Source organism: Pipistrellus kuhlii, unplaced genomic scaffold, assembly GCF_014108245.1.
Source record: "Pipistrellus kuhlii isolate mPipKuh1 unplaced genomic scaffold, mPipKuh1.p scaffold_m20_p_25, whole genome shotgun sequence".
In the NCBI taxonomy this organism is placed as follows: Eukaryota; Metazoa; Chordata; class Mammalia; order Chiroptera; family Vespertilionidae; genus Pipistrellus; species Pipistrellus kuhlii.
Window position 1 is genome coordinate 1,897,761 of NW_023425524.1, and position 10,395 is coordinate 1,908,155.

At 57.3% G+C, this 10,395-nt stretch overlaps 1 protein-coding gene across 1 annotated transcript; it reads right to left on the reverse strand.

Moving 5' to 3' along the window:
* Positions 1-2,399: 2,399 nt before the first annotated feature.
* CCDC185 (coiled-coil domain containing 185) lies at positions 2,400-4,358 on the reverse strand. The gene is made up of 2 exons (XM_036453376.1): positions 3,264-4,358; positions 2,400-3,161 (listed from the first exon to the last, which is right to left on the reverse strand). Exons 1-2 carry the CDS (start codon positions 4,356-4,358, stop codon positions 2,400-2,402), a joined length of 1,857 nt encoding a protein of 618 aa, XP_036309269.1.
* Between the last annotated feature and the right edge of the window lie 6,037 nt (positions 4,359-10,395).

The following is a 10,395-nucleotide window of genomic DNA, read 5'->3' on the forward strand; positions in this document are numbered from 1 at the left end:
TCCCTTGTCTTTCCTGGAGGAATCCCCAGAGAAGGGGACATGAATGGGTGTGCTCTAGTGGTGGAGAGGGTTTTGGGAGGGTTCAGACCATGGAAGCTGAGTCCAGAGCTGTTGGCCTGGGTATAAAAATGACAAATGGCCGACACCTGTTTGGCTCAGTGGATAGAGCGTCAGCCTGCGGACTGAAAGGTCCCAGGTTCGATTCTGGTCAAGGGCATGGACCTTGGTTGCGGGCACATCCCCAGTGGGGGGTGTGCAAGAGGCAGTTGATCGATGATTCTCTCTCATCGACGTTTCTAACGCTCTGTCCCTCTCTCTTCCTCTCTGTAAAAAATCCATAAAATATATATATTAAAAAAAAAGACAGATGGTTTTACATCTGTCATCCTCCCCCCCCCCCACAAAGCACGTGACAGAACAGCAGGTGGGCACGTGACCTCGTGCACAGAGAAGTGTCCCTCTATGTGTGGGCAGTGGGTCTAGAGTCTGGAGCCACCCTCACTCAGGTCCTCCTGGGCGCCCCCCCACAAAATCGGGGGGCAAACTCGGTGACATAGTTGGTGATTGGGTGACATATTTGGTGATTCGGTGACATATTTGGCAGGTGCTGTTGAGGTCCCACCGAGGGGCCGTCTGGAGTGATGGAAGGAGAAGTGATGGGACGGAGGGGCCTGCTCCTCGCTCTGTTCCCATGGCGCTGCCCCAGGCGACGCTCAGAAAATGTGAAGGGAGCCCTGACCGGTGTGGCTCAGTGGATAGAGCGTCGGCCTGCAGACGGAAGGGTCCCAGGTTTGAGTCCGGTCAAGGGCGTGGACCTTGGTTGCGGGCACATCCCTAGTGGGGAGTGTGCAGGAGGCAGAGCTGATCGATGTTTCTCTCTCATCAATGTTTCTAGCTCTCTATCCCTCTCCCTTCCTCTCTGTGAGAAATCAATAAAATATAAAAAAAAGAAAAGGCAAAGGGAGGTTGCGAAGAGGGATGTGGTATTTCTGTGTTGGAGCCTGGGATCGGATCAATAGACAGCTCACCGGGGACTCGGGCTGCCTTGCTGTCTGTCTAGGAGGTCAGGGGTACTGGGGGGTAAAGGGGGGGCTGCCTGGCACTAACTAGGTCAGAGGTGCAAGGGTCCTGCCTTGAAATAAGTTACCTGGATCTGTTTGCATGTGCCAGGAGGTCCCGGGTCCCAGGTGGCACCTGCCCAGTGCCCACCGCTGGGATCTGACGGGCAGGCGGAGAGGCAGGGCGATGAGAAATCTGCTTGTGGAACAGAGAAATCCTGAGGAAGAGAATGGGTCATCCCAGTGTGGGCTAGTGCCCGAGGGGAGGCCGATTCTGAATGCTCACTCTGTGCCACTCTCTGCCAAAGTGTGGTACACGCACCGCCTGGGGTACGGGAAGAGTTTGGTGGGGATATGCACTTCACCGTGCTTAGCTGCGCCGAATTCTACGTTCTCATGAGCACGAGGGGTACTCAGTGTTACGAAAATTACAGAAGGGGGTACACATATGTCAAAAGTTTGGGAAACACTAGGTCTAGGCCAATGGTCAGCAAACTCACGAGTCCACAGAGCCACATATCAACAGCACAACGATGGACATGTCTTCGGAGAGCCACATTTTTTAAAACTTCAACGTCTTCTAACGCCACTTCTTCAACATAGACTCGCCCAGGCCTCGGTATTTTGTGGAAGAGCCACACGCAAGGGCCCAAAGAGCTGCAGGTGGCTCGCGAGCCGCAGTTTGCCGACCACTGGTGTGGGCTCAGGGAGATCTTTAATGAGAAACCCGGGCTTGTGTGCACGAACGTCCTGTTTCCCGCCAGGTTTCCTGTTGGGAATGGCAGCCTATTCGTCTTCATCAAGAGTTTAATAGTAGCCAAAAGGCCTCAGGTTCGATTCCGCTCAAGGACATGTACCTTGGTTGCGGGCACATCCCCGGTAGAGGGTGTGCAGGAGGCAGCTGGTCGATGTTTCTCTCTCATCGATGTTTCTGGCTCTCTATCATTCTCCCTTCCTCTCTGTAGAAAATCAATAAAATATATTTTAAAAAAGAAAGAAAAAAAAAAATCACACTAGTTTAAATTAGGCCAGTAGGGGGGTGTGCAAGAGGCAGCTGGTCAACGTTTCTCTCTCATCGATGTTTCTAGCTCTCTCTCCCTTCCTCTCTGTAAAAAATCAATAAAACATATATTTTTTAAAAAAGACACAAAGGCCAAGGCATGCCCTCCACCCCCCCCCCCCCAACTTATATCCCCAAGTTTCCCGGCGTATAAATCGACTAGCGCATGAGAGAGGAAATTGCAGCTATTTTATACATTTCCCCCCCCTTAAAATCCATGCTCAAACGTACAGTCAGGTTATAAAAGCAATCCCATGGCCACGTCTCCTGCCCGCGGGTTCTCAGTAGCCGCCGCCTCGGAGCTGCGCCTTTTGGAAACCCTCAGAGGCGGCCTCCTTGTCCTGGGCCAGCTGCTCCGTCCTCTGCTCCTTCTTGCGGATGGCCTCCTTGATGCCCTCCACGTGGCACTTCTCCTCCTTCTCGGCCTTGAGCTTCAGGACATGGTGGCTCTGCTCCCGCCGCAGGCGGAGCTCCCGGGCCTGCTGCACCTTCTGCTCGGCCGCCAGCCGCCCCAGCAGCCGCCGGCGCACCCGCCGCTGCTCCTCCAGCTCCTGCTGGCACTGCTCCTCCTCCTGCTCCTGCAGCTCCCACAGCTCCCGGTGCAGCTGCTCCCTCCCCGCCAGGCCCCTGTGCAGCTGCTCCTGCGCCCGCTGCGCGCTCTGCTCCAGCGACAGCCGGCGCAGCAGCTCCTCGGCCTTCACCTGGCAGTCCATGAGCACCTTGCGCGCCTGGAAGTTGACCAGGGAGCTCAGGTTGGCCTCGCGCACCTTCTTGTGGCCGCCGCTAGGGGGCGCCTGCTGCTTGGGACACGTCGTGGCCGTCGTGGTGATGGTGGTCGTGGACGGCACCAGCCTCCTCGCCGGCGGCGGCGGCTGCTGCTGCTGCTCCAGGCTGGGCTGCTTCCGCTGCTCGGACAGCGTCTTCTCCAGGTTCTTCTCCAGCTCCAGCTCCTGCTCCAGCTCCTGCTCTCGCTCCCGGAGGCGCTGCACCGGGCCCGGCCTCCTGGGCTTGGGGGTGGGGGCGGGCTCCGGGCGGGCCCGCGTCTTCTCCAGGTTCTTCTCCAGCTCCTGCTCCAGCTCCTGCTCCAGCTCCAGCTCCCAGAGGCGGCGCCGCTGCACCGGGCGGGGCCTCATGGGCTTGGCCACCCGCTCCTGCCTGTCGTGGCGCTGCTGCTGCTGCTGCTGCGCATCCCAGCCGTGGTCCTCGGGCACCCCCCACAGGTCGTGCCTGGCTTGGCCGTCGCGCGCCCTCGGGCGGGCCCTGCGCTGCTCCCCGCGCTGCTCCCCGCGCTGCTCCCCCCGCTCGCGCTGCTCCCGCTCGCGCTGCCACTGCGCGCGGCTCTGCTGCAGCAGCTGCCGGCGCTCGCGCTCCAGGGTCGCCTGCACCTTGCGGTCCGAGCGCTTGAGCTCCTCCCAGGCGGCCGCCGCCTGCCGCTGCAGCTCGCGCATCCGCTGCGCCTTCTGCAGCCGCGCCAGCACCAGCGCCACGATCTTGCGGTCGCGGGAAGACAGCACGGCCTCGTCCAGCTTGTTCTTGAGCATCTGCGTGTGCAGGCTCCTGGCCTCCCTGCCCGAGCACGCGGGCTGGAGGAGGGCCTGGCTGGCGAAGGAGGCGGCCAGCCGGTCCCCGAGGTCCCTCTTGGGGCCGTGCGCGCAGCCGGACAGCATCCTGAACTCGCGGGAGGGCGCCGCCGAGGACCTCTCCTCGGAGGGCAGCGAGGACAGGGACCAGCGGTCCAGCCCCCCGGCCCCCGCCGGCAGCGCCCAGGGGTCCCCGATCTGCGCCTCGTCCGCCCCGAACAGGCCGCTCAAGGGGGTGCAGGCGCCCTCGGGGTACGGCGGGGGCGAGTCCCCCTGCGCCGGGGGGCAGTGCGGGCAGCGCAGCGGCGGTTGCGGGGGTGATGCCAGCTGGACCGGGAGGGGCTGCGTCCTGGGCTCCCCCCAGGCCTCCCGGGGGCGCCAGCTGCGCGGGGGCCGGTGTCTCCGGGCGCCGCCGCCGTCGGGGGGCCTCTGCGCCGCCGCCACGTCGCTCAGGCTGCGGCTCTCCCGCGGGGAGTCCGGGGGGGACTGGTGGTGATGGTGGCGGCGGGGAGGCCAGGGGGTCCCCGCGGCCTCGCTCCCCTCGCCGCCGCCGCCGCCGGGGGTCCCGGCCCGGCAGCCCCGAGCCGGCCGGGTGTGCGCCCCCCGGGGCCTGGGCTCCCGGAGGTCCCGGTGGTGGGAGAAGCGGCCGAAGTCCTCCATGGTTCTCCCTGAGCCGCCAGGGGGCGCTGCCGGGCCCCGCGCTGCCCTGCGATCCCTGGGGCTGGGGAGTAGGGGGTGGGCGCTTATGACGCTCTGGCCACTTCACAATGCCTCTGGCACCGCCGGGTTCCCCAGCCCCCCAGCCTTAGACCATGGCCACCCCACTCCCAGCCCCCCCCTCCAGGACCCTATACCTGGGGGCGGGGACTCGGGGGACACGGGGGCTGTAGGAAATCAGGGTGACCCTTAAAGCTGGGGGTTCCTAGTGAACTTAATACCGTTATTTTGTAGGCAGGAAATATTTTTTAAAATATATTTTAGGGGGGGGGACTCAGGGGACAAGGGGGCTGTAGGAAATCGGGTGACCCTTAAAGCTGAGGGTTCCTAGTGAACTTAACACCGTTATTTTTGGCAGTAAATTATATATATATATATCTATATCTATATCTATATCTATATCTATATCTATATCTATATATATATATATATATATAAATTTTTTTTTACAGAGAGGAAGGGAGAGGGATAGAGAGCTAGAAACATCAATGAGAGAGAAACATGGGCCAGCTGCCTCCTGCACGCCCCCCACTGGGGATGTGCCCGCAACCAAGGTCCATGCCCTTGACGGGAATCGAACCTGGGACTTTTCAGTCCGCAGGCCGACGCTCCATCCACTGAGCCACACCGGTTTCGGCTAAATGGTTAGTTTTTAAAAGTCAGCTCTGCTGCACAATTTCTCAAGAATCCAGTTCTTTCATGCCCCGCCTTCGAGTTCTCCTTGACTCGCCCAGGGAAACGGATGCCTCCAGGGACAGTACCTGAGAAAACACAGCAGGCACCTCTCTACTCACCAACAATAGCAGACCCATAAAACAGTAAAAAAACACACACACAAAAAAAACAACAACAAACAAACAAAAACATATATTCCGTAAACACCCAGGACAGTCCGTGAAAAACTTATGCGAATCCAGTACTAAGGATGGAAATTGTAGATTATACGCTTTTTTCTTTTCCAGAAAAGCAGAAAATAGTGCTATAAGAGCCTGGGAACTAGGAAAGTTACGTTTCCATGGGAACAATCAGTTACCCACAAGGCCCAGTATTCCATGTGCATGAGGACTTGCGTGTGTTAAAATGATGGCTGACCCATATACGGAAACTCCAACACAACAACACGGCAACAGAGGGACTGTCCTCTCCTGAGTGTCAGAGGGAGAATCTCAAGATCAGGCGGGCAGCGGAGCCTGGATCAAATCCCGCCTCCCCCTTAACCTCCCCGTTGGGTGGTCTTCTGAGCTATCCTTGCATAAATATAGCCAGACCAAATCATGTGTGGCCGAGGGAGTGCGTATAGGGAGGGTAGATTTTAAATATTTCTAGTTTGTTCCATTTTAAGATGTTGGTGTTTCTCACATATGTCACCTTAATGCCATTAACAGCTGGAGATGGCAATGAATTAATTCTTTTACAAATATATTTTTTTTACTAGAGGCCCAGTGCATGAAATCCGTGCACTGGTAGGCTCCTAGTGGCTGCCGGCCCTGTGCCCTGGTCTAATTCCCGAATGAACTCTTGGGTGAGGGGACAATTTGCATTCTATGCTTTTATTCTATAGGACTGATTTTGAGAGAGAGAGAGAAAAAGGGAGAGAGAGAGAGAGAGAGAAAGAGAGAGAGAGAGAGAGAGAGAGAGAGAGAGAGGGAGAGAAACGTTGTTATGAGAGTGAAACATGGATCAGCTGCTTCCTGCGTGCCTCTACAGGGACCCGGCCTGCAACCCAGACATGTGCCCTATCCGGGAATCGAACTGGCAACCTTTGGGCGCATTGAAAGATGCCCAACTTACCCAGTCACCTGAGCCAGGGCAGCAGCAATCCTTCTGAGGAAAAGAAGGGCTCAGCATAAGTACTTTTGAAGCTTTTACTCCCACCGCAAGATAACAGAATGCGATTATAAGATCACTCAACAGTGACTCAGAGGCAGCGGGCTGCACGGCGAAATGATCGATTTTTGAAACTTAATCCCAGATGGTTTGTGAGGTTAAACACGGGAAGAGGTTTTCCTGATGGGGCCTTGGAGAAGACAGGTGCATGGAATAATCTTTCTCACTTGGGGTTACTTCTTCATCCTCAGCATGGCGTAAATATAATTAGATTTTTTTTTTTTTTTAAAGAATGAGCTTTACTGAAACTTAAAAAAAAAAAAAAATGGGTGGGGTGGGTTTTTAAAAGTTCCGTGTTTTTGTTTTACTTTTTCTGTTTTGCTAAAACTGCGTCTGGAGTTTTTCACTCCCAAGGAAATGCGTTTTTTCAGAAGGGTCTCAGGGAGGGGAGGGAGAGAGAGGAGACAGCTCCTGGACAGGGCAGAGATGGATGGTCCCACCCCAGGCCTACCGAGTCTGTCCTCTGTGGAGGAGTGAGGAGTCTGGGTGGATGTGGCTACAGTTTGAGGACCACTGACTGCCCCCCTCTCCCTCCCCTCCCTCCATTCCTTCCTTCTCCTGCAGAGCAGTTCCCAACAGCTCCGTCCAGGCAAGCACTTGTGTCCTGTAGCTTTAAGGGACGGCCTTGCGGCAGCTTGTGAGCCCATCTCTCTAGCTCCAACCGCTCTGATTTCCACGCCTGCTGGGTTCCCCTCCAGCTACTCAGACGCAACACTGCCCTCCTAAAACCTCCGTTGCAAACTGTGTTCCCTGTTTTTATTAGCAGCGGACAGCTTGGTCCCGAGACTGTACATCTTGATATTGACTCTGCGTCATCTTTCCTGCTCACCCTTAAGCCATGTGTTCCCTGAGATCTGACAGTCCCCCTCCTCAGAGCCTACCATGGCCATGGGCGTGGCCCCTGTTCACCTCATTTCCCCCCTCTCCCCCTGCTTTGTTTGTTTGTTTTTAATTGATTTTTTACAGAGAGGAAAGGAGAGGGATAGAGAGTTAGAAACATCGATGAGAGAGAATCATCGATCAGCTGCCTCTTGCACACCTCCTACTGGGGATGCGCCCGCAACCCAGGTACATGCCCTTGACAGGAATCGAACCCGGGACCTTTCAGTCCGCAGGCTGACGCTCTATCCACTGAGCCACACCGGTTTTGGCTGGCCTGTGGTTTTTTCATGCCACTGTCCTCCACCCCCTCTTCGGTTCCAGCCTTTACTCTTTCTACAAGACCAGTGTCTGATACATGGGTCATGATACTGTCTTGGATGGCTCCCACTGTCTTTTGAATGAAGTTTAAAGTCCTCAGTGTGATATGGAAGGTCCCTCATTGGACCTTCCACCATTATTTCTGACAGCTACCTCCCCCCAACCCGCCCCTACACACACACATACTCTTGAGGCACAAGGGGTTACCCATAATTCCCAAACACACCTTGATATTTTTGATATCATCTCTTATATTATTACTAGAGGCCTGGTGCATAAAATTCATGGGTCCCTAGGCCTGGCTAGTGATCCGGGCTGATCCGTGGGGCGACTGGCAGGGCAATCGGGGTCCCCCCCTTCCCCCAGCTGGCACCTGCCTTGGCTGGCCTGGGGTCCACAGGCTGGGGGAAGCTCCTGTGTTGAGTGTCTCCCCTGGTGGTCAGTGTGCATCATCACAACGAGTCATTCCACTGGTTGTTCCAGCATTCTGTCGATTTGCATAGTAGGCTTTTATTCTATAGGATGGCTTCTATAGAATTAAAATGATTCATTTAATTAATAAAAAAACAAATCATGATATAAAGCCCTTGGCGAAAACTTTCCTAGAGCAGCACCTCACACATAGTAGGACTCAAGACATACTTGTTGAATGAGCGGGTGACCGAGTAGACATATCGTCCATAGACAAAGTGTAGATTTAGGTCCATAACTGGGAGCGTCTTGCAGGCTGAGCTGGTATCCGTTTGCATTTCATGGATTTGCATCGTGTCGGCATATCTAGGCGCTCAGGACATGCTGGCTGCATGCTGGGTAAGTTCCAGTGAGGTTTGTTCCCTCCCACGCCTTCCCTTGGTGCTAAGGATTAGACTTCCCGGAGAAAGAAACTCATGCCAAGCTGACAGCGGGTTTTTATTTATTTTCATTTTCTTGTTAATCCTCACCCGAGGATGTTTTTTCCATTGGTTTTTAGAGAGAGAGAGTGGAAGGGAGAGGGAGAGACAGAGAGAAACAATGATGCGAAAGAGAGACACATCGGTCGGTTGCCTCCTGCACGCACCCTGACCAGGCCCCGGGGGCCCTGAAACCAAGGTACAGGCTTTCAGAGGCCATGAACTTGTGCCGGTCAGAATCTTACAACGATCCCGTACGGAACCGCCACCTCTGGTTTTGCAAAGCAAAGATACATATATAAATAACCACGCCGCGTTTGAGGTGGCTCCTGGAAGTTAATCTATCCCGAAGGACGTGTTTTAAAAATCCCAGGAAGAGTCGGCCCAGGAAAAGCTGTAATACCAGGGTGTGAGATTTTGGGGAAAAGTCAGCAGGTTTGGTGGTGGCATCAGGAACATGGCATGCATAGCCACAAATCGCTCCAGACTACTGGGCTGCCACAGGTTTTGAAGCGCAGCCTGCCAGTATTAGCTCATCAGCACACACACACCCGTTAACTGCCGTGGCTGTGATTCTGGCCAGAGAGCCAGGCCGGCTGAGAAAGGCCAGTCTTGGGGGGACAGCAGGTGGCCAGAGCCAGCGGGGATGGAGAGTCGCACCCGCTTGGGGGGGGGGGGTAAGCACGGGCACCACAAGGGCTGGGAGAGCAAACACTTTGGATCCCCAGAGGCCTGGTCCTTGGCACCCAATTTCCTCCCATGGCGGCTCGGGCCATTCTTCCCCTGACCACCAGAGGGCGCCCCGGAGCGGAGAGGTTCAGAGGGACCAGTGCGTCCCCAGGAGCTGGGGAGGGGGGCGCGTCTCCATCGGGATCCAGGGCGCGCGCAGAGCCTCGGCGTTGGGAAGGGGGAGAGGGACATACGGACCTCGACGCTGTAATATGAGAGACAGCAGCAATCGGCCTCCACGCTAACCCCGTGGGTGGTGAGGGTCAGGGCGCACCCCCATCGCCCGGGCCGGCGCCACCGCCGGGCAGCAGCCTGCATGGGGGCGCTTTCCCGCGCTGCCCGGTTGCCCGGGGCCCCGGGCACCCCGTGGAGACCGCTGCGGGCTCCGGGCTCCGCTCAGCCGGGGCGGGGGGGGGGGGGGGGGGAGGGGGATCGCCGTCCTGCTCCGGGGAGGGGCGCCCGGCCCCCCGCGCGCGCGCGGGTGCGAGAGCGTCTCCGGCTCCGAGCGCCCGGCAGGGGCAGGCGCGTGCGCTTCCCATTGGCCTGTGAGATCTCTCTTCTTTACCTTTAAATTTTACGTTTAAAAAATTCCCCCTTCTGGCCGAGACCGGTTTGGCTCAGTGGCTAGAGCTTCGGCCTGCGGACTGAAGGGTCCCTGGTTCGATTCCGGTCAAGGGCATGTACCTTGGTTGCCGGCACATCCGGGGTGTGTGTGTGTGTGTGTGTGTGTGTGTGTGTGCGTGCGCAGGAGGCAGCTGATGGATGTTTCTCTCTCATCGATGTTTCTGGCTCTCTATTCCTCTCCGTAAAAAATCAGTAAAAATACAGTAAAAATATATTTAAAAAAAAAATCCCCCTTTGCCTCGAGGCCTCCGCTCTGCCCAGGCCCCATCCCTCCCCCATCCCTCCCTCCTCCTTCTATCCCTCCCCCCTCCCTCCTTCCTCCCTCCTCTCTCCTCCCCTCCCTCCCTCTGAGCCGCCGAGGCCCCCTACCTCCTTCCTCCCTCCTTCCCTTCCTCCCTCCCTTCCTTCCTCTCTCTCCCCCTCTCCCCTCCCTTTCTCCCTCCCTCCGTCCCTCCCTCCTTCCCTCCTTCTGCCTCCCCCCCTCGCCCCCCTCCTGCCGCCGGGCTCGCGGGCGCAGGTGCGGGGCCCGCGGGCGCCTCCTTCCTCGGGGGCGCGCGCTCCGGCGGCTGCGGCGGCGGCGGCGGTCCCCCCTCCCCCCGCGCCCAGCGGCTCCGGGGCCCGGGAGGCGGGGACGGGGGGGGGGGCCTGGG

Coding starts and splice junctions, on each gene's coding strand:
- CCDC185 (XM_036453376.1), bottom strand. CDS start 4,358: ATGGAGGACTTCGGCCGCTTCTCCCACCACCGGGACCTCCGGGAGCCC. Junction 3,162..3,263: donor GCCACGACAGGCAGGAGCGG/GTGGCCAAGCCC, acceptor AACCTGGAGAAG/ACGCGGGCCCGCCCGGAGCC.